Raw genomic sequence first — 24267 nt, forward strand, 5'->3', positions numbered from 1 at the left:
TCAAAACCCCCGAAGGTTCCTCCACTACTTGAGATACGTATTTCTAATCTCAAATTCATGTCCCTTTCTTAAGGTTCTCGGGCACTTTCTGCCTCAATGGATAGAGATCTTTTTTATGCAAACTACTCTTCCAGGTTAGAGAGAGCAATCAGGTGAGGGACTTAAAAACTCAGGCCACTGTCAAATACAATAGATAGCACTCCAGAACTGTGCTGTTCGATTGGAATAGGTTATGTTATTGCAGAGCTGATGATGTAGAAGTAAATGTCAGTAGAGTTACTGTTGAAAAAGTAATCTTATGTCACCGATAATACATCTAAGCAAGTCATACGGTTTCAGGTGGGTCGCCAAGGTTTTCACTTAAGGGCATAAAGTGAATGGTAGACATTTTGTATTGCAGAAATATAAAATATTTTTTTATTTTTCAATTTTTTCTTTTTTTTGTGGAAAATATGGGATTCACGCTTGAAAAACTCTATTTACCTTTTAACGGCACACTCCCTTTTGTTTTCCTTCTGCTGTATCACAAAACAACTTTTTTCTTACCACAAACTTCAATGTTTCTGTCCATGCCCTAGTTTAGTTCCTGCTCTGCGTTAGAAATCGTCTCTTGAGAATACATTAATCAATACATTCTGATTGATGTTTTTGATTGGGCCCTTGATGCCCATCATCTGTTGCAGCTTTTTATTATGCATTTGCAAGTGCTAAGTCAATTCCAGCCGTCGCTGGAGATGAAAGACTCACAATTACATATATATTCAAAATTGCAATATATAAAACATACTTAACTTAAGACTTGCTTACGAGATGACAAAGACACAACAAAACGGGACCGCTCTCCTTCCTTCCCAATTGACTCTCCTTATAGACTATTTTATTCTTACTATTTTATTTTATTTTGTGGTATTTGTAAGTGCAGCGTTCACAATGGGCAGTGTCTTTTGCCACTGTTGGAGAGACTGAGTAAAGTAACCAAAACTAACTCACAGAGAAAACAGATAATGAAACTAATAACAAGATTTTAGTTAGCTTACAGAATTGTAGGCTATTTACTTCCCATCGAGTTCCAGGCGAACTTCTTGTACACCAAATGATGTGCAACCATAAATTGTGAGCGTAAATTCCCAAGTTCTTCGCAAGTGTGGTTACTTTGCAGCACTGCCACGGTGGCGCAAGACCAGAAAACTCTACAATCCAGGCACAACTCCCTGGTACCCCAGAGATGACCATGCAGGAGAAATCTGTATTGTTAAGCGTATTTTTATTCCGTTCTAGCCAGCACCGTAATGAAAGGTTGGCCTTAACACCAGTGCAGATGGTTATGCAGTGGCCAATGCGTTCTATATATGGTAGTCTTGCCTCGGATCCTATGTGCATAATACGTGCCAGGATATTTGTATGGGACTATGAGGCTAGCTCAGCTATCCCTTCCAGGTCACAAAAGGACTCTTTTTTTCTGCTTGATTTTTTAACTGTTAAACATTTTAACTGTGCTTAATTCAAAAACGTATTTTTCCAAATGTAGTTGAAAAATGTCTTTCAAATCATACTTTTTCATGTCAGCCATAACATGCACAACAGATGTATCCTACCCGTACCGCATTACATTCTGCCAATTTTGAATTTTGCATTGTACTAAGTTCTATGGGTGGATGATAATGTTTGCAATTACAGATGATATTTTACACATTTTTGTTACTCATTATAGTGAAACGCCTTAAAACCACCAACAGTTTCTGATTTGTGGATACCAACAAGACATTACAAAATAGCGTTACCTCACCCACAGTTTGTGGATAACGTTACATGGAATTCGTAGAATTTGTACACAAACATGAGAACACATTCACCCAAAAGTCAAAGATCTGTAGTGGAGGCGACTTGTAAACCACCTGCATATCACTATGCAGCAAAAGAAAAGAGGATAGTGTAACATGACCACTTGTTATATTTTCAATGGAGTGTTAACATGAATCGAAAAGAGCAATTCGACTGACACCCATTATGTGGTACGTGTTGAGATTAGGCATTATCTCTGCCGAGCGAAATACATAAAACACACTGAAAATCCAAGTCTGATTGCAGATTTCTGACGTGCAGGAAAATCTGATGTCAAAGGTTACTGTAAAAACATCTTAAAATTGATTCAAAAGCAAATGGCGGTGGTGTAAGAGTTGTGGCGTCTAGGGACAACAAAAATTGAGTTTGGTGTAATAAAATCAACGTGTAAAGAAACAATGCAGCAGAGGTGTATGCGAACATCATCATATAAGATTCAACTTCATTGCGTTAATTCAATAAATTGACATGACAAGATGGGTTCATAGACACACACACAAGTTATAACAAATGTCATAACCAAGGTAAAAGAAGTGAGGTTTATTGTGAAAATGGCCCCTTTATGTACAATGTGCACATAATGCTTGTAAACATTTGAATCCACCGTCGGTTATATACATATGTCAAGCCCATGTATTTTTTCACAAAAATACATATTCGCAGTCTCCCAACTCGTATTTACAGCTGTGTTGCCAATTGCTTTGTACTTTATTATTATTTGTTTTTGTGTATCAAGTTTCCAAACTTTTGCATAAACCTTCCAAATTTGTTATCATTTTGTTGGTATGTTTGATAAGCTGAAGAGTTATAGTTCATCATAGGAGATTGCCTTGTGTAACTGTTGCCCATAGGATTGCTTTTATGTTCCATGACAGGTGTGTTAGTGTTTTCTGATGTGTTTGTGGTCTGGACTGAACCTTCAGTTTTGTAGAATGGTTCAAAACGGCTATAAAGACGCCTGTCACTCATCCTTGAGATACAAGGAGTAATGTCGTGATTTCGCACCTCTCTATGTGATAGTTCCCTTTGTGGTAATACCCTGTGTCCCATATCCCTTTGCGACATCTCCCGTTGTACCATGTCCCTTGTTGGAATGTCCCTTTGTAGTATGTCCCTATGTGACAGTGCTCTCTGCAGATGGACCCTTGGTGGCATCTCCCTATGCAGCATATCTCTTTGTGGTACCTCTCTTTGCAACATGTCCCTTTGTGGCCTCACTCTTTGCAGGGATGTGGAAACATAAGCTGTGCCGTAGCCAACTTCCATTCTTGTTTCTTTAGGATCTTGATACTGAATTTGTTCGGTGTTGAATCTCGGAGCTGAAGCATCTCCTGTAGTTTCGGAAAACTTGCTTTCTTTTGGACCAGCAGGTGAATTCAATTTGCTGCCCTCGTCTAACACTGATCTAACAGATCTGGCTGGACTAACACAAACACTTTCTTTACTCCTATATATGCTACTCTGCAGAGGAGTTGATGGTAACTTGTCCGGGTTTGGCGATGCCTCGTTCTTATTTTCATACTTCTTTAGTTTAACTGCGCCATCATCTTCTGATATTAATGTATCTGAGCTACTGCACATCCTATAAAACGCGGGGGTTTTACTTTTCGACAAATTTTCTTTTTTGTCTGGTGTAAGACTAAGCAATGATCTCAGTTTCTTTGATCCTTTTTTAAGAAAATTTGGGGAACCTTTATTTTCTTTCTTTGGAGACAATTGTTTGTTTGTTTCATCCCTGTAAGATTCGTTTAGAGAATCATAGGATAGATTTTTGTTTGCACTGTCATTGTGAGATTCATTTGCATTCCTCTCATTTGCAGACTGTGTACTTGCAATGTGCACACTGTTTAACTGCTGATCATCCAGCTGCACAGCCGGATTATCCGCTTCCCTCACTCCACCCTTGACCAAAGTGCTATATATGTAGTTGTTTGATGGCCTATTGGCACTGTTTGCTATATTTAACTTTAAGCTCTCAAACATAGGCAAGCTGCGCCTTTTCAGCAGACTATCGTTTTGCTGACTTTTTACATTCTCTCCTTGTTTATTGGCACCCAAAGATGTGTACAAATAGTTTGTTGTTGGCTTATTTGTGATGTAATTAACACCACGAGAGCCTTCAGGAACATGCAAGCTGTGCCTTTTATCTGCCTCTGGCAGCTGTTGGTGTGGGGCATATCCTGTAAAGGATTTGTCTGCTGTAAGTCTGATATGTGCACTCTCGTTAGATGTAATGGCCTTTGGTGTTACACTTTCTTGTGAGTCAATGATTGTTGAATTTGAATTTGTAGAGTTTGAAGTACAACTGATTGCTTCTTTTTGCTCTGGTAATGTTGGTTTGAAAACGAGTGAAGAGCGAAGGCGAGAATGGGTATAAATTGATGTTGATGGAGGATTTTCAGTTCCATCAGAGGTGTCTTGCCTGTCCCCGATTGAGTCCGCATTTGAATCAGCAGAGAAATCAGATTGGTCATTTAAGTAGGATTCAATTCTCCAGTTCCTTAAGAATGACTTCGTCGTACGCTCAAGGGTAGGCATCTTCTGCTGTAGTGTACGGACATGGTTATCTGTTCCATGAAAAGACCTCCGAAGAGTTGAAGGCTTTTCTGAAAGATTTGGGCCCTTTGGCTGTGCAAACCTGCTAATAAAGCCTTGAGTAGATCCGTTGTAAGTACCCATATATCCACCTCTAGAAGAAGATCCAACACTTGGGTTATCAAGATGTGTTTTCCAGTTATGAGATGGCATGGGCTTGTAGTTAGCAGCTCTGTTGAGCATGAGATAAGGAGAGGATTCTGGTTTCTCCCCACCAGCATAGCTATGCCTCTTCCAATTTTCATTTCTAGCGGTCTGCTGTAGTTGCTGGATTTTTTGTTGTACGTTATACCCTGAATTGAGGGGTGGCCTATAAGTAGCATTTCTTATACTGTATCTTTCATCTTCATTTATTCCATATCGCCCATGAGATTTTAGGAAGCTGGTATCTAATGTATGCATCTTGTGATGTCTTCCAAATAGGCTTTGTTGACTAGAGGAGGAAGCCAGAGATGTCAGTGAGTGTTGATATATGCCATTATCCAATGACAGTTTGCGAGTTTTTCCAAGACCTAATTCTTCCAGTCCAAATCCAATGGGAACACAAGAGCGCGCATACAGTGTCCTAAACTCCTCATCAAATGACTCAACCAGCTGTCCAGTTATGACTTGAACCATGCTCAAATTGACCTTCTCAAATGACCACATATAACTGAAGGAAAAAGACAAAAATATACATTAGTGCTAGGTTATAATTAGTAAATGCAATTAATATTTTTAAGACAACAAAGTTAATAAAGTGTAAATTATTGCACACCTGTAAATACTAGATTTGATATCAGATCAGTGAGTAGGAATGCCAATAGGCTGAATAAAACTAAATTGCTTGCTAAACTAAGTGGACCATATCTGTATTCCAGCAATTGCATATGCTCAGACGCATTAACTAGGAAAGCAAATCTGAGGATGTATTACCCATGACGTTATAAGCATAAAACTCTATATAAGTGTAGGAAATTGAGATTTTGATTGAGGGCGTTACCCAACAACAACCCCAATACCTGTCAGGGTGTACCACAAAAGTCACTAAATTAGCCTGCACTTAAATCTGTGGTAGCCTGGCACAAAAGTAATCACGCTTAACTTGGAGGCACTGTTTTACGTATTTATGCAGCAAACAAACAGTAATAAAGTAAAAACACAACACAAGAAAAATCCCAAACTAATTTAGAAAAATAGAGAACATTGTATTAAATCAAACAACACCAAAACATACTATATCCAGTCATCAGACTCAGTGTTATGAATTATTAAAGTTTTAAGTGAAAAATAGTGTCTAGAAGATCAAAGCGCCAACCATGGGTATCTGGTCGTCTGAGACAAGGGTAAAGTCAAAGCTAAGGTTGACCATGTTGGAGCATGGTTTGGGAACTCAAGGTGGCTTGGGCACTGTCTCAACTTACCTTGTAACTTAGAAGAAATTTTGAAGAAACATTTCTGAGAAGGTTAAGTTCAGGGAACAAGGCAGCTAGCAGTGTCCAAAGAAGAGGCATTGTAATTGGGGAGCTACTGAACGAAGTTGCACGGAATATTCCTACATTCGGACTTTGTCCGTTTTTGGGAATTTGAAAATCTCCAGTGGCATGAAGCTGAAGGCTGTAGTCGACAAGGGCTGCATAAAGCTGGATAACCTGTGCAAGAGGTCCTGAAGAACAGGATGTGCTGCTGCGGAGAACAACGTAGCAGGAGATACCACAAAGTGAGGCAGACTGGTGAAGCACCTAGGGATTGGTTAGCAGGTAGGTCCCACACTCCTGTTGGTTCTGAGATCACTCTTTAGGTGACATTTTTCAAAGCACTAAGTTTGAGGTTTTGGCTGGAGAAGCACCTATAGCATCACTTTCAAGGGTCCGGGTCTGGTTGGGCAGGACTTGAGGGTCAAGACTCATACCAGGCACAGGCCGGGTGCAGGGTTCAAGGTCTCTGAAGCTTGTTATATCCCTGTAGCCCACAAAGGAGGCCGGCCACCTTGCCCTTGGAGACACTCTGGTTGTCCTGGGATGAAGCAGCAAGGCAGGCCTCAAGCTGCAGGGCTGTATTCTGAGGGTACAATGTATGCTTCAAGCCGCAGGGCAGTACACTCTAGTAGCAAGGCAGTCCTCCGAAATACAATGGAGAACTCAAGTAAGAGTGCAGCCCTCGGAAGTACAAAGCAGTATTTCCAGGGTTCCTCTGCAGGTCAGGAGTGTACTGGAGAATTAGTCTAAGGGTCCAAGATTTGTACCTTGTGCAATCCATTGAAGTGGTAGAAACTTCAGGGCAGATTTAAAAGCCTCTTGCGCTTCCAATGCGTCACTTTTTGTGACGCAACAGCGGTGCATTTCACTGCCCCATATTTACAGGTCCAGGAAAAGTCATCCTGCATGGATTGTCCTGTCCTTGTAAATATGGCCCCTTTACACGCAGCACTTTGCATGAAAGGGGCTTCCAGGGGTGTTGATGTGGGTGTTCCCACGCAACAGCCATGGAATCAGACACATTTCCAGATTTACCAGAAATCATAAATCTGGTAATGTGTCTGAATGCTACACCTCCCCAGGGAGGCATAGAGAGGCGAAACAAGGAGAAATGTATTAATTTCTCCTCGTTGTTTTGTACTTTCTATGTGTGCTGCATAGAAGGTGTCCCTTCCTGTACACAAACAATCCTTTAAATCAATGACGTTTTACAAGTTCCATGTGTGCTAATGCAGCACACATAGAAGTTATAAAACACCATTTCTGATTGTTTATGTGTAGGAAGGGAACCCTTCCTGCACATAAACAATCATCACCGTGACACAGGCATCCTTGCACTATGGTGCAAGGGTGCCTGCATCGGCATATGACAGCAGTCTGTGCGCCAGCGTAGGGTGAAGCACAGAGATGCAACATATTGTTGTATAAAAGTCGCATCCCTGTGCTTCAAAACTAACGCAGCGCGGTGCAGCAAAATGAATGGCTGCACCACGCTGCGTTAGTTTATTGTAAATCTGCCCCTTCTAGGCTATTCCCCTATCTGGTTCTGGAAATGTCCATCCTTCCCCTGCCCAGGCTCCAAGTGGTCTAAGGTAACAAAAGGCTGGTGTCAAGTTTATTTGTGAGAGTGCTGGAGGATTCCCTTTGAATGTAAGTAGGGCTGGGACCGCTCTGCCCCACCCTACCTGGCAGGATGGCCCATCCTGCCAACACCTAATTCCTCTTTGACTTACTGTGGGGTAAGAATACCCAAAGATAAACTGGCAGCTATTCACAATCACGTGACCCAGAACAAATTGTGACTTCAAATCCACTTTTTACAATCAAGTCAATTTTAAAGTACAATTTATTTATTATTCAGATAAAATATTACATTTCTATCTGTTCTGAATCAAATATCAGCACTTCCTAAATTTAATGAGGGAATCCAATGTTATCCTATGGGAGAGGCAGGCCTCACAGTAGTGGAAAACAAATTTTCCCTACTAGGACATGTAAATTCTAAAAAACACATGTCCTACCTTCAAAAAACAATGCACCCTGCCCTATGGGCTGTTTAGGTCTTACCATATTTTATTTTATTTTATTTTACATACTTTTATATAGCGCAAACTTGGCCCACAGGTATTGTGACATATGTATTAAAAAGGCAGATATAAGCCTGACCAAATGTTTATTATACCAGGTTGAAATGGTAGTTTAAACTGCACAAAGGCTGCAATGGCAGACCTGATACATGTTTTAAGGGATACTTAAGTGGGTGGCACAATACATGCTGCAGGTCCACTAGCAGCATTTAATTTACAGTCCATGGATACATGTAGAACCACTTTACTAGGGACTTTTAAGTAAACTATACTTATAATATACTGTCAGTTGGGTGTCGGCCTATTCTGTTCTGTTTTAGGCATAACGATTTTAGCACTGATTAGCAGTGGTGAAGTGCACAAAGTCCTAGAGGCAACAAAAAGAAATTGGCAAACAGAGGGATGGGGGAGAAGTCAAAGATGGCTCAGGAAACAATTAATTTAACAAAGATCTTGCAGTAGTTCTATCACATTTAAAGTGCACCATTTCACTCTTTTCCACATGGTCGCGGGCTCATATGAAAACGTAAAAGAAAAAATATGACCCCTCATCTTAGCTATGATCTAGACTTAGCCCACTGCTCACAGTTATCCCATTTTAGGTCTTATTCTGATTCCCTTGAGTATAAGATCTATCAGAAGGACTTGAAGTTCACTCTTGCGCATAGCATCTGGGACACTTACATGGACAAAGAAAAATGGCAAAGCTGGCATAGCTACACAGTCTGATCGAGACCTTCCTTCTTAAATATGGATTCATGCATCAAGAGAGATAAATGCTTTGCTTTCAAACAACTATGAACTAATATAAAGTTATCCAGAAAGGCAACGTTCCTCCATATTTATTTTAGATACCTGTCCAGGGTGGGATTGGTAACGCAGACACTCGGGCAATGCCCGAGGGTCCAGTATCCGAGTTCCAGCTGTGGGCTGATTTTTTGAGCAGCCTGGGGGACCGATTTGGATGGTTTCTGCGTTGTTCAGATGCTGCCAGCGGCCCAGTGGGTGCCTGAGAGGTCTTTCTGGCGGCAGATGGGCCACCATTACCTCCCTTTTATCAACGGGCAGAGGTGTAGCTCCCTTTCTCTCGCTGGCCGGCCTATTAATATATGCATATTGAGCAGGGGGAGGGGCCTGAGCAAAAGTAACCTCACTTGTTTTCAGGTGTGTTTGACAAGTGTAAACTAATCTGTGCATTTTTTTTAAAACCCCTTCCATTTTTTATTAAAATTTCACTGAAGCAGTGTTTTGTGGAAAGTCAATATGCAAATGTGGGCCTCTTATTTTTTGCGTGCCTGGGCCTACTTTTAATCTCAATTCAACCTTGTACCTGTCTTAGTTGGTGAGACTGAAATACATAAAAAGGAGAATGACTCTGTGGTAGGAAAACATGTGAGTTATGTAAGCAGTGGATATTATGTGCACCCTTTCATGGTATTGTTGAGAAAATGCCCCTTTTTGCATGGTCACCCTATTCTTTGCTGCATGGTATTGCGGTTTTCTGCTCCACACACTGGACCATTGCTGTCTAGTGCCTAGTGTATCTGCTCAGACCCTTAAAACATGTGGCAATTGGCCATTCACTAATTGGAGTATTTACCATTATTATAAGGCCATAGTACTGGGTGTAGAAAATACACCAGTTGTGTATAAAATTAAAATGACACCATATTATGCCAACCCCTAGTATGGTTAAAAAAAACATAGCTTCAGGCCTACCACTGTAGCCTGACTTCTGTAATGTAAACCCTGTGGTGTGATCTGTTAAAATAACCCTTTTTTGTCAAGTAGAAACTTCCCTTAAAAATATTGTAGCCCACAAGGTAGGGTTCATGGTATTTAAATGTGTCACATGTAGACAATTTTAATGTTCATATAACCCTACAGTGCCAAATCCCTGAAATCTACTTTTAGTGGTGTAGGCTTAGCTTTCCTATGTAGAAAACTCGAGTACAGATTAAAAAGCTAAATAAAAAAACTATTTGTAATGATTATTTTTAATAGTTATGAAAAATCCAAAATCTTTGTGAAGTCAGATTTTTAATAACTATTAAAGAAAAGTAACTTTTATAAAGGTACCCTTTATCTGCCTGAGCTTTCAGAAGGCTAATTAGCATAAGCCTCTGCCAAATCCCAGCCTGTCCTCAGCCTGCTATGAGGTGAAAACGAGTTGTGAACGCGCTAATCTTCCTGACTAGATACCACTTTTGCACGGTTGCAGACCTGCCGTGAAGGGAACGGCGATTTCGGAAGCTTTTACCTGGCTGGAGGGCTGCTACTCATCGCGTGGGGAGTGGAACGTGAAACCACATCCCCCAGGATCCTCTGCTGCGGGCGCCGCCGCCTGCATCATCAGGCTGCGCCCGGGGGGTCAAAAGGCAGCCACAGAACCCGCAGCGCGGGACGCGCTAATCTTCCTGACTAGATACCACTTTTGCACGGTTGCAGACCTGCCGTGAAGGGAACGGCGATTTGGGAAGCTTTTACCTGGCTGGAGGGCTGCTACTCATCGCGTGGGGAGTGGAACGTGAAACCACATCCCCCAGGATCCTCTGCTGCGGGCGCCGCCGCCTGCATCATCAGGCTGCGCCCGGGGGGTCAAAAGGCAGCCATAGAACCCGCAGCGCGGGACGCGCGCGGGCGAAGCCCGGGCCAAGGGCGGGCCCGTCCTTGCCCGTCACTGACCGGAGTTGGCCGGAGCAGGGCCACCCCTCTAAGCTGTGCCATACCATCATCGGTCTCCCCAAGGTACTGTGGACTTTGCTTTCTAACGATCCTTTGATACCATCCCAGGTTGTTAACCCCGTTCTCTCTGCTATCCATCTGCTGAGTACGGCGGCAGTCGGCCCCCCCACGTTAGTTTGCTTCCTTTGACTTTACCCAGACAGAGCAGCCATTGTCCATTGTCTATCGTGTAACAAGGTCAATTCTGAGAACTTGTGATTAACCCGGGTTTAGTCTGGGCCTGGCCTGTGCCCGCCTGTGATTGGACAAGGCTGAGTTTGCCCACATCTTTTGGCCTTTTTTTTCACATTTTATTGTGTTTTTTAACACTACAGGCATCCACCTATTACTATAGCTCAGGGCTTGTCATAGGTATTGCTTGTTTCTATCTCACCCTAACATGCCTCTAAGGTCAGGTAAAGACCGTACAGTCCAACTGCAAACCTCCAAGGGAATAGTTTCTGGCCCACTAGATGCTTTTATAACCCGAGCTACCGGGATTCTAGAAAAAGAAATAGCAATGACCGAGAAAAGGCTCTCCCTAGATTTAGTCAGCGGTAAGCGTTCCTCCATAGGTGCCCTTTCCACAATTTCCAGCCCTGCAGCACAAGCCCCGTCTAATCATTTACATTCATTAACGACAGAGGCACTGATACATGTTGTGGGAGATGGGGTGGATTCTCCACATTCGACAGACAATCTTGATTTGAGCTCTGATGTCACCCAGCATAATGGGTCAAATGTTAGTGGTATAGACAGAGTGGACTCAATTAATAATTCGGTGTCGAAGCCACCGGAAGTGTCTGATTCCATAAAAAAAAAACCTGTAAAAGGGAAAATACTCAAAGCAAACATGGGGGGAGAGTTCATAAGCTGCCTAAATCAAATGCTCCTAATAAATCCAATGCAGCTGCTCCGCAGTTTCACAATGCTACACACCCCCCCTCGGTACATCCCAATGTATTGTGCCCCACTCTAACCCCTATCGGTTCATCAGATCCTTGCCCTACTTGTTTTAACAGCGATGAAATCCTGCTGGTAAAAATGGAGGCCATGTTCAAAACCCTCCTGCTTCCCGTCTTGGAGCAAACAAGGTTGATGTCCATCAAAATTGAAGCCTTGGAGTCTGTCGCGAACATGAACATGCGCCTACTCCAGAAGCTAACTGCTCCCTCCATAGTAGTGGGGGCCTCTACCTCTCAGGCAAACATAATTAATAACACAGACAATGTGAGGCTTGGTAAAACAATGGGGGTTGTAAAAACAACATCTATAGCACAGGTGGGCTCCAAGGATATAGATAGCACCGCTGGTGCTGGCACCCTGGTGCAGGAATCCAGTAAAACCTCCTCTATGATATCAGCGCAACGAGCTCAAATTGGTAGGGTGGATGACAGGGTAAATGTTGCACATAGCACCCTTTCCCAACTCCTTCAGGAAAGCCAATTACTATTCGTAACCCCACATTTCATAATGGGGGAAACATTGTTAAGGGTGTTCACCTCCGCACTGACCTACCCCCAGAATCTAATCAATATACCATTGTGTTAACTGGGGCAGCACCCGTCAAGGAGGGTGTTAAAGAGACAGACAGGGACCTACGTAATAAAGTAGTATTCTGGCTGAATAAAAACCGCCCTCTCCCGCCATCAACTTCAACCGAAATCCTACTAGTGAGAAGAGTTGATTGGGTGGATTTTGGGACTAAAGATTTAGAGGGTGACTGCATTCTGGTATCGTTTAAGGATCCCTGGGTGGTAGAGTCTATTCGAAGGGAAGCAAGGTTTGCAAGAATGGGGGATGTACAAACACTGGATCTTGCTTATTTTTATCCCGATAGACATTCTAAACTCACACCAGGCCCCCATCCCAAGCGATTATTAGACAGGAGGCGTTCGATTGTGAGAACACCTTACCACTCCCAACATCTTCAACTCTTCAATCGTTACGGCCCTCTTTCTGACCTTGAGGCTGTCGATTGACTACATTTACCAAGTAAAGAGTACAGTATTGTGGAGAGCCATAGGAATGTAATATCTGTGCCCGAAAGGGTGGAATCTTCTATGGGGCATGTTGTCGGGGGGGGCCCATTGTTAAATCTTATGGGGGGGTTGGTTGAAGCAACTACTGAGGATATTTCAGAGGAAATCGTGGGGGTGGATGGTGTTTGTATGACCCCAAGACTCGAGTTACGGGCTGAACCTCTGAAGGTAGTGGAGATCCCAGCCCCCACTGTGCCAATGATCCAATCATATAAAAGCAATGTAACAACTCCACACGATATTTTAAAGGTAGCCTCCTGGAATGTGGCTGGGATCAAGGGCCGGCTACACTCAGAGGAGTGGTTGGAATTTATAGATACCTTTGATATTATATTACTCCAGGAAACTTGGGCTACGGCCCCAATCCATAGGGTTGGGTTCATTAATTTTTCCAAACCTGCAATCAGAGGTAGCAAAGGGCGCGCTTCAGGGGGCCTACTGATCTGGGTGAAGCAATCCTTGGGAGTCCATCTATCGGAAATTTCTCTGGAACATCAAGACCTCTTGGGTATCAAGTTGAGCAAAGCTGCCCATCGGGATCTGTACATTATTAACATCTATGCATGAGGCCTACCTGGAGGCCGCGGCCCTGGTATTGTCGATGTAGTGGATAGGTATCTTGATAGTTCAGGAAGTGATAATCTCTTTGTCCTAGCGGGCGACTTGAACTGCACCTTTGAGCCGCTCCAGGCAGTTGGGGACAGTTGGGGGTCCTCAGAGGATGTAGTTTGGAACATTCCTGACCTATCAATAGACAAAATTGCCAAAGGGACTGAGGCAGCTTTGAATTGGATGGCCCTATGTTTGAACAGGGGCTTAAGGGCAGTTAATGGCCGCTCCTTATCAGATCAATGTGCCTGCAATACCTATGATAATGGTTTAAGGAAAAGCCGCATAGATTATATTTTGCTAAATTTGGAACTCTGGCATTATATGATCGACATGGAAGTGGTATCCCGCCCAGAAAGCGACCACAACCCCCTGTCGCTTAGTTTAAGGTTTCTGGGCTCTGATAGATTGAAGAACCCAGATACTCTTAGGACAGGAGATCTCACCTTGACCAATGACAGAAGAAGGCTGAAATGGTCTAGGTTAGTGGGTGATGCCACCCTCCTTGAAAGTATTACAAAATTGGTTACCTACACGGTGAACGATCTCATGCCCACTGTGCCCGAGGGGGTTGGCCTCGATCATGTTACCAAGACCCACGAAGGTTGTTTTGAACAGCTTAAAATTCTCTTATCCAGTCCATACTTGGCAGGCCCGCCAAAAAAACTTGGTTCCCGTCAGAAATGGTACAACGGGAAATGCAGGGAGGCCTATAGCCAATTAGTTAAGGCGGTCAAGTCACGGGTTATGAGAGATGTCAAGTTAGCTAGGGTCCAGTATAAAAAAACCCAGTGGGATGCTAAAAGAGAGTGGGAAGACAGGCATTGGTCCGATCTTCTGGATGCAACGACATCCAATAACCAGACGAAATTCTGGGAACTGGTAAAGTGGGGCAGGGACCCAGATTCGCAAATGCCTACAAATCATGTCCCCCCCGGAACTTGGGTGGACTTCTATGCTGCCCAATTTAGGTCTGAGATCTCGGTATCCTCCACTATGCTAAGCTATGAGTATACACTGTTGGATCACGGTGGGGTCCTGTTCTTTACAGAACAAGAAACAGAATTAGCACTGGGTTTGACTGAGCGGGGGAAGGCTCCAGGGATGGACCTAATCCCCGTTGATTTGTTTAAATCCAACCAAGAACTTTGGATACCATATATCACTAGGTTAGCTAATGCAATTGCCCAAGGAGCCAGAATCCCAAAGAGCTGGAAGGGGGCTGAGATCCTCCCAATCCACAAAAAGGGGGATCGGTCCAACCCGGGCAATTATCGCCCGATCAGCCTTATTGACTCTCTCCAAAAGGTCATTGCACGAATGATCTTAGGTAGAGTTCAGGGATGGATGGTCTCGGAGTGCATTTTGTCTCCCATGCAAGCAGGCTTTAGAACTGGTATCAGCACCATCGACCAGGTGTTTAGATTTTGTCTGATATACTGGAAGGTGGTGCTGTTAGGCGGGGGGAAAATTTTCGCCGCTTTCATTGATCTGAAGGCTGCTTTTGACATGGTCCCGAGGGCTAAACTGTGGTGCGTCTTGAGAGACCTAGGTTTACCTTTGGAACTTCTGGATTTAATTGTTAAATTGCATGAGGACAATTTTGCTAGGGTTCGGTGGGGCGGTCAAGGACAAGTGACGAACAGTTTCCCAGTAACACGCGGGGTTCGTCAGGGTTGTGTCCTGGCGCCCACTCTCTTCCTGCTATTTATTGACCAGGTAGTAAACTTTTTTAATACCTTCCCAACTGATGCTCCCTCCCTGGCTGGGAAGAAGTTCCCCATGCTTATCTTCGCTGATGACACTCTGCTCCTCTCTAAGACCAGAAGCGGTTTACAGCGGGCACTGAACCGCTTTGAGGAGTTTTGTGTCATCAATGATTTGAAGGTAAACGTGGGCAAAACTAAGTTCATGGTTTTTACAAGGAACATTTCGGTTCGGAGCTCGGTAAGGATGGGTGGTGCTAACTTGGAACAAGTAGATTACATGTCCTACCTAGGGGTTACACTAGACTTTCGCCTGCGATGGAAGGAGCAGGTAGTCGAACAGCAGCTTAAACTGGCCCGCTTAACTGGCTGTCTCCTTAGGGAACAAAAGAGATCCATTACTAAACGTGTGCACCCTGCGCTAAAAATCTACGACGCAAAGATTAACGCTGCTATCTTATATGGAGCGGATCTTTGGGCGTACATGGATCTTTCTAGTCTGTTTAAAGTACAGTGTAAGTTCTTGCGGAATCTAGTGGGGCTTCCGCAATCAACCCCTTCTATACCCCTTTGCTTGGACTTAGGTTGTAATCCAATTAACGAGATGGCGAGGTTCAGACTGGTCGCCTTTTGGAGACGGATTTGGTCTTCCCCTGACCTTGCCTTATTTGCTAATGAGCTTGTCGAAGTAAGGTCCATGGAGGGATCCGGGAGAATTCCATGGCTACGCACGGTTAGAACCATTTTGGTTGAAATGGGTCTGGAACAGCTGTGGTTGTCTCCTGGAACCAATGTGTTTCCCTCCAAACAAGAATTTAAAGCATTGTACTGGGCCTCGGTTCGACAAACCTTAGTGTCTGCTTCCAGTTCCACAAGTTTAACGGGCAGGTTCCTGGCTAACAAGCTGGATCCTTCCCGTGAGATCTACTGGGATATCATTACCAGGCCGCTAGATAAGAAACTCTACCATCAGTTTCGGGTGGGTTCTTTGCCCTTGAATACATTCACTAAAAATTGGGGCACTGGAGTAACTGAATTTTGTAAATGGTGTCCTGGTCATAAGGAGTCAGAGGGCCACCTCTTATTTGCCTGCCCCATGTACAATGACCCTCGTAGAAAATGGTTAAAACCCCTGTTTCAACGCCTTACTTGTAGTAGGTCCGCGGAGGCGATTCGGGCATTAAAGACCAATACCTCAGAGTTGTTTGCGGTGAGCACAGCGAAATTCCTGGGCTGGGTTTGGATCATTAGAGCCCATAAATAGTTAGAAATGTTTGATTATATGATTCGTACTTAAAACATCCTATTTAAAGATGGATATTGTATAGAATTTTAAGATGGTTTTATTTATTGATTTTATGTTTTTAAAAAAAATGGGATGTTTAACAAGGATTATTTTTAAATGTATAGCTTTTATTGTGTGTACAATTATTTGTAAACTGGTCAGTATATGGCATTTGTAAAGTATGGCCTAAACTGTTTGTGTAAATTCTGCTGTCTTTTATGATTTTATTATCGAAATAAAGACATTAAAATCTGAATCTGAGTTGTGAAATTCTTTCAAGGAGTAAAACCACAGGTTGACTTAAATGAACTGGGATGATCCCTATGAGCTCTGCAGAATCTTCAGGAATGGGTCTATGGGCACCTTGTTAACAGTACAGTGTCAGATACTGGCTGAAATGTCTTTTAGAGTCATATGAAATAATTTGTTGCACTTGAACGGAAGAAAACAGAATACATTTCTTCTGTATCCCCTGTCTGAGTGCTGTAGGAATAAAAAATAAATGAAAATAACATTTCTAAAGCGCTGCAATTTCCCGGTGGTATCTAGGTGCTAATCCATAAATGACGAGCTGGAACAGATCTAGAAGATGCTGGAGCTATTTGATAAAAAGCCAGGTTTTTAAATTCTCCCTAAATTCTAGTAAATTTGCCTCAAGATTTAGTTCTGTCGTGAGCGAGTTCCACAGCCTCGATGTACATGAAATAAATACCCTGCCACCTCAGTTAGCTTTCTTAAATATGGGGATTACAAGATTTTCACTAGTTGAGGAGTGTAAAGAACGTGTTGGGGCATAATGTTGAAAACACAGTATCAGATAGTCAGGGCCAACAACTTGTTGTGCCCTGCAGGCAATACAAAGTGCCTTAAATTGAATACATTTGCCTATGGGGAGCTAATGTAGTTGGACCAATGCTTGAGATGTGGATTTTTATTCTGAGATGCCTAGCAGTAGTTGTGCCGCGGTATTCTACAGTGTCTGTAACTTATGTAAAAAACTCTTTTGAATATTATTGACAAGCGAGTTACAATAACCCACTTTGGAAGAGATAAGGGTCGTAACTACCATCTTTTGCAGGCTCAGTGGAACAAAAGGCAGCACTTTCCGAAGAATTTTCAAAATTAAAAAAACACAAGGAGGTGATGTGATTTATTTGTCCTCAAAGGATAACTTGGTATCAAAAATTACTGCCAGGTTTTTAGCTGTGCTACTAGGGGTAGGCAGAGTCCCCAGTTTCTGGGGCCACCAGTTAGAGGACCAAAAAGAAGGATTGTTGCCAAACAGTAGGACCCCGGTCTTTGACAAGTTTAGCTTCAAGCAGTTGCTGCTCATCCACTTCCCGATTTGAAGCATACAGTTGTGAAACCGGGCTGCCGTGGCTCCAGGATTGTCAGTAACAGACACAGCAATCTGCTTGTCATCCGCAACCGGTGAGAAGCCAAACGAACTAAATAAAGCTGCAAGTAGGGTAACAAAAAGATTGAATAGAGTAGTGCTCAAACATCAGCCTTGATGTTCCCCACAGGGCAGCGAGTAGGCAGGTGAGGTGAAATCGCCAGGCTAGACCATCTGAATTCGGTCAGCCAGACAAGGGGTGATAAACCTAAGCGGGATGTCTTTGATCCCAATTAATTCAAGTCGGTCAGTTAGAAGAGCATGAATGACCGTATCAAATGCAGCCGAAAGATCCAAAAAGATCAAGGCTGTGTTTCCCCCACTATCTATCATCTGTCTGATTTTTTCGATAGCTGTGATCAATGGCAGCTCGGTACTATGGTGACTATAAAATCCAAAACGCATAGAATCAAAGACTCTTGGTTTTGTCTAAGAAGGATGGCAATTCCTGGTTGCCAACTTTTTCTACCAGTATAGCAGGAAATGATAATCAAGTGATTAATCAATAGTTATTAGGGCCACCAGTGTCTAAGTTGGTCTTTTTTAATAATGTAAGAATTGTCCCTACTTCAAACAGATTGTTAAAGATTGATGTGAGGTGTGTGGCTATCACCTCTGGAACCAAATTAATTATTCTAGCTGGAGATGGATCCTGTGGTTAGCCTGATTTGATTTGGATCAATATATTGTTCACCTGATCCACCAACGGAGGCCTAAAGTGGGATAGAGTGCTAACATTGTGAGTGCCATTAGGCAAACTACTGTTTAAATCAACATTTGACTAGCATCTAAGAAGGAATCATATACTGACTTGACTTTGTCTTTGAAATGGAGTGATAGCTTGTTACAGAATTGTTGGTTACTATTAGGGTTCTTTGATTCGGGAAGTTTTGATAATTTTTTGACTGTTGTGAGTAATTCCTTAGATGAATTTATAGCACCTTCTTTTTTTGCTGCAAAATAGTTCTTTTTCTGAGTTTGAATCTTTTTTTTGTAGGTCCGCAGATTGATTTTGTATGTCTCTTTGTCTACTGATTTATATTTGAGTCTCCATTTGCGTTCTCATCTCCTCCATTCCTGTATTTCCCGTCTGAGATTATCGTTGAACCAAGATTCAGAAGGGTTAATCTTATCACTACTAGAGTTTTTTTCTGGAGCTAACTGAGTTAGCAATGCGTCCAGCCATTGAGGATAATTACGAGCAGCTGTGTCCAAATGTGGACAAACCAACAGAGTTGATTTAATAGGGATGAACTGAGTTGACTTTCATCAATAGTGCTCCACAGGCGTGGCGTAGTACATTCAATTTGGTGGCAGCATGTTCTGTTCTACCCCATATAACCCATTTATCTCGAACATGATCGCTTTATGGTCAGACCACGTCAAGGGGAGAGAGGATGTCGAATTAAGCTGTAAATTTTCCGTAAAATGGCATCAAGAAGATGACCAGCTTTGTGTGTGGGGCCCTAAACGATCTGTGTTAAACCTGCACTTGCCATTAGATCCAGTAAATTCATAGAGTCTGAATCAAGCGAGTTTTCCATATGAAAGTTAAAGTCACCTAGAATAGTAAAATCTACTGAGTCGACATTTAGTTCTTTAAGACTACCAATAAATGTGCGTAAAAGCTGCTCTAGACGCGGGCGGTCAGTAAATGTGAAGTCCATTGAAAGAATAGTGACTGTTGAGTTCAATTTGAACATTTATGGACTCACAGGATAGCACGTTAGGAGGAATGTTAAAAACTGTTTTAAAGTGATCTCTGAATATAATTGCTAGATCTCCACCCCTTTTTAGTGGGCACTCGTGTCTAAATAGCCTGAAACCTGCAAGTAATGCTGAAAGTAGGTCTGGGTCGGAGGTTGAATCTACCCAGGTTTCAGTGATAAAGACCGGGTCAATATTCTGGCATTCCATAAAGACTGAAAACTCTAGTGCATTCTTAACAAGCGATCTGGCATTGATAAGTGTAACACCACATATAATTTCAGATTTTCTTAAAGGGTACATGTGCTGATTTAGCGGCAATGAGTGACTTGCAGTGAAAATTAGTTAGAGAGAGATTACATGCTGGGAATTTTGAACCTTCGCCAGAACAATGAGGGTCTAACTGAGAACCCATACAGGGCTTACTGAACAGATGATTAGAAGCAGGCTATGCCTTTGTCCTAACAGACTCTGTCTCTTAATTTTTTGTGAGTACAGGGCCAACTTCAAACAGGATTTTAGTATTAGATGTCGGAGGATACTAGTGATTATCATAGTATATTCCCCATCACACCCACAACACTCAGAGCCAACATTTGGAGTGGTTGGCGGCTTTTGCCATCTTGAAAATGCCCTGACAGATGGACTTATGGACATGCTGACAGCAACTACTGAAGAAGAAAGTAGGGGTCCCCTGGTAACATTTACCCCATTGGTTAGAGAGTGCCCAGGAGACATCCTCACCCCACTAGTTAGTGCCAGGCATACATTTGGCACCACAAGGCAGAACACTTTCTAGACCTGAAAAGAACAGAAGAGGATTGGACCTGCAGACTGTTACATGAAAGAATCCATGAAGAACTGGGATCCCCCCCCCCCTCCTTATTCCCAGGACAAGGAAATGGACTCCAAGACCACCCATGTGGCTAAAGGGACACAGCAAAATGCCTTTTCTTAGAAAATCCCAGATTATGTGTGGCGCATGGAATTTGATCTAGACTGTGCTGCTAGCATCTGCCTGGCAATTAGAGAATCTCTATTTGCAAAACCATGTGAAGTCCTGGGGTATTACAACTGTACTCTTGTTGTTACTTGGGCACTAAAAGAAATCTTGAAACTTTTGGAAAACTTTTTCTCCAGACCTCTAAAGCTTCAAGGGGACCTGCAGTTGAAAGTATCGACCAGCAGTTCTATGGTGTCGGATGGAGTTTCAGATTTGTCCTAGGCAAAGATCTCAGCACCTTCGAAAAAAACAAAAGGTCCATTTCTACATTGGGACTTCACAACCTTTACACCCCAAAAACATAAAAAGCTCCATTGCTTCAGCAGGATCAACTGGCTTTGCATATCTGATCTTCCATTCCACTTCAGCAGCTTCAATTTCAGCTTTGTTCTGTGTGGAAAATAGTTTTGTCCCTCTTTGGTTTGGGAAAAGAAATGCTTTTTATGTTTTAACTTTAAACTTCCAGGCTCCAGTGAGACTATTCTACATGCAGTAATCGACCCACTCTCCATCAGAGCTGACCATCAATCGCTTTTAGGTCCCAGACTACCATGACCAGCGACTTCTACATGCTCTTTGTGCATTCTGTCTCTATTTTCACTCAAATATTTAAAAATTCATATCCAGTTCCCTATTGGATTTTTGTCATTGTAGTGTCCTTTTGCTTATTAAATGTGTCCATATTCTTATTAATTGAGTGGGATTTGTACTGTGTTGTGTCTTTATTTTTTTTAACCCTTTAGGTACTTCTAAATGCTTTACTCATTTTCTTTATGTTAAGCCTCCCTGCTCTGTATCATAGCTACCAGGGGTTGAGCTCATCTTTAAATTATTGAAACTTTTGACTGGACCTAACACGTTACTATTTTTATTTCTTCTGACAAACTATCACCCACTGTATTTAATAATTTACTTTCTCACAGTACACTCCTCAGGGAATGTGCAGAGGCTTAAACAATTCTGCTAATGGTGAAGTAGGAGGTAGTTGGAAAAAAGGTGACCTACGCTTGTCCTCAAAATAGTGCCCATAGTTTGCCTTGGTTCTGTATGCTTCACTTTCTTTTTTCGAAGATGTGGTAAAGCAATGAAGAATATTGGGGTCTAATGCCACTCCTTAATGATGAAAGATGCCTTTATGAGGGCAGGTGTGTTACCAGGGCAGTCATCTTGGATCAGGTACCCGATAGAACTCAACAGACAGCCATAATGAAGACATTGAGGCCAGGTGTAATATAGCAACAGCGAACTTTGTGTCAGAACACTACAAAGTAGAAAACAACAATAATTGTGAGGTCACACTGCGTATACAAAAGCAGAACCTGATTGACCACGAAGCAACATGTTTTCAAAAGGAAATCAAACTCTTAGGAAGTCCTACGCATATGACTATTACTCACAGAAAGCATTATAAAGAGCCAATAGCAAACAAGCACAATTCACTAGAAGTACTCAACAAGGAAGCAATAGATCACCTTCTACACAGGTGTCCTCCATTAGATGTCCTGTTGACAGTAAAGACTATAAAAAGCCAACTCAAACCAGCTTCACTCACTACAAACAAACAACCCAGAAATATTTCCAAGTCAAACTCTTCTTGATAAGGGAGGCCCCTTCAGCCATCTTCGCTTGGGCGTCTACCACTAAAGCTGATGAAGACAAGTGCAACTCATGTGTAGGTATGGTAAGGGCTAAGGGCCAGACTTCCAGTTTCAAACACTAATTAAGACTCAACTTTGTCACAATTTCTCAATATGTGTCTCTTGCCCTCAACACCCTCACCACCTAATGCTCACATATTCTACTTAATTGCCTCTGAGATGCATGCTCAGAAAAATATACAGCCTCATCAATGTTTGTATGCTTCTATGGTCGTATTGCAGTAAGTGCCATAGGGGCGCACCGGGCATTTGCGCCTGCTTTGCGTGCCCCCGGGGCACTTTGGTATTACAGATGGGGCAGCAGACACTTGTGCAGTCCCTTCTGTAATATCGATAGCGCTGGCGCACAAAAAGAATCAGTGATATCTTCAGGAGGTGTTCCCTAATTTGCATGGGGGTGTGTCCAATGAAAACGCGCCTGCGCCTCCTCTGTTTTACAGAGGCAGGTGCGGGCGCAGAGGCAAAGAAGCTCTCAGGGGGCGCACCAACAGTGTGCCACCCAGAAGGTGGCACACTGTGAGTGCGCCCCCTGACAGCAGTGCTCTGGTGGGTGTAAAGGGGGTCCAAGTGACTGCAAATGCCTGCAAGGGGTTCTCTAATCCCCCTTCGAGGTGCAGGCAGGTTGCCGCCTGCACTGGGATAAACACAGAGTGCCTGTAAAGCAGCCACTCCATTTTTCACAGAATGCACTGCACCCAAGGCAGGACGAGTGTGTAGCTGCGCAGGGGGCAGCACATTCTCCATAATAGGGCGCATTTTCATTGTTTTTGCCGGGTGCACCTTTTAAAAGGTGCGTCCGGCGCAAACAATGAAAATGTACCTTGTCTGTAATGCGACCCCTGGCGGTTGTTCCAGGCCTTGGCAGCCAGATGCGCGTTGGCTCAGCAGATCCATGGGGTGTCTACGAGGGAATATCAGCCTAACACCCAGTAGTCAATTTGATCCGGTAGGTCCCAATGGACCCACAGTCCTCAATTCTGTACTTTTTATAGGTAGCAATTTCACAAACCTATCGTTATTCTGAAACAGTTTGAATGAAAGATTTCTGGTGCAGCCTTTTCCCATGGGCTGTATGACTTTCTCCTGGCAAAAAAGTCCATTCCCTGCAAAGCGAACGCGTAGAGTCAATTGCTTATGGTAGGTGGCAGCTACCCAGCTCAATGCCTCTGTTTAGATTCCTGCTTCCAAACTCACACAGCCTGTCTGATAGTCCTACCTACTGCCAGCCTACGCATCATAATCAAAAATGCCAGCACCTGGGATCCTACTTTCTACCTAAGCTGCCACCTTCCTAAAATAAAGAACCATGTTGTGGTTACTCATAGTGATGGTTGTTTTAGTGGTGGAACCATCTTATTTTATAGCGTGGTGAAAACTTGATAAGGATCTGGGGAAGACAGTTGGAAGAGAAGAAAGCTTTCTGTAGCCTGGCGGTTCTTGCACTCCTCAACTTACAATAAATCTTCAATCAAAGGGAAATTTGGAGTCTGTCTGATTTTGGGAAGGTGCACAACTTAACACTGGAGACGAGGTATCCAAAGGATTATCCAAGAACCACAAGTGTGTTTTCAGAGAAAGCAACTTTTAACTGGCAACCATATTTAAAAGGGGTATTGATTGCTGCTCCTTCACCAAATCCACAGCATGCGAGTTGGCAGATGACTTACGTGAGAACTGAATTTTCATAAGTTGTGCCTGAATTTGCCAGCGTGATAGTGATTTCGAGTTACTAGTGTGAGGGTAATGAGAGCTCGAGAGACTGGCAGGAACTCTTGAGTGAAGTACTTGTGAGAGTGGCCAGTGGTGCGGGGACAATGAGCTATAACCATTGTCTCATGTTTGTAAGGACTCCTGGAATTTGGTGGCATTGTCACAACAGCGAGCATTGTGAGCGTCAACATCGCAGCCACTTCATCACAGCAGCTTTACAGACATTTTGAGCATCTAGCTCTGTCAGACGCTTTCCAACGTCGACTGCATGACATCGCATGCCCCGGTGGTCATATTGGTTTTGGATCACCAGTGTAGTAATGGGCACACTATGTGGTATTTTCTTATTAAGCAATCATGAAGATCTGTGCTCTGCAATTGGCAATATCTCAACTCAGCGATTGGGGGTTTGGCAAGTATTTCAAAGTATCAACACCTAACGTGCA

At 43.0% G+C, this 24267-nt stretch overlaps 1 protein-coding gene across 1 annotated transcript in view; it reads right to left on the minus strand.

Moving 5' to 3' along the window:
* Positions 1-2367: 2367 nt before the first annotated feature.
* The window catches only part of SACK1B (scaffolding CK1 anchoring protein B), a 445300-nt gene continuing 423400 nt past the window's right edge, over positions 2368-24267 (minus strand). The window contains exon 5 of the mRNA XM_085610865.1: positions 2368-5089. Coding sequence (XP_085466991.1) covers positions 2557-5089 — 2533 coding nt within the window. The 3' untranslated portion in view covers positions 2368-2556. The remainder of the gene's footprint in view (positions 5090-24267) is intronic.

Source organism: Triturus cristatus, chromosome 6, assembly GCF_964204655.1.
Source record: "Triturus cristatus chromosome 6, aTriCri1.1, whole genome shotgun sequence".
In the NCBI taxonomy this organism is placed as follows: domain Eukaryota; kingdom Metazoa; phylum Chordata; class Amphibia; order Caudata; family Salamandridae; genus Triturus; species Triturus cristatus.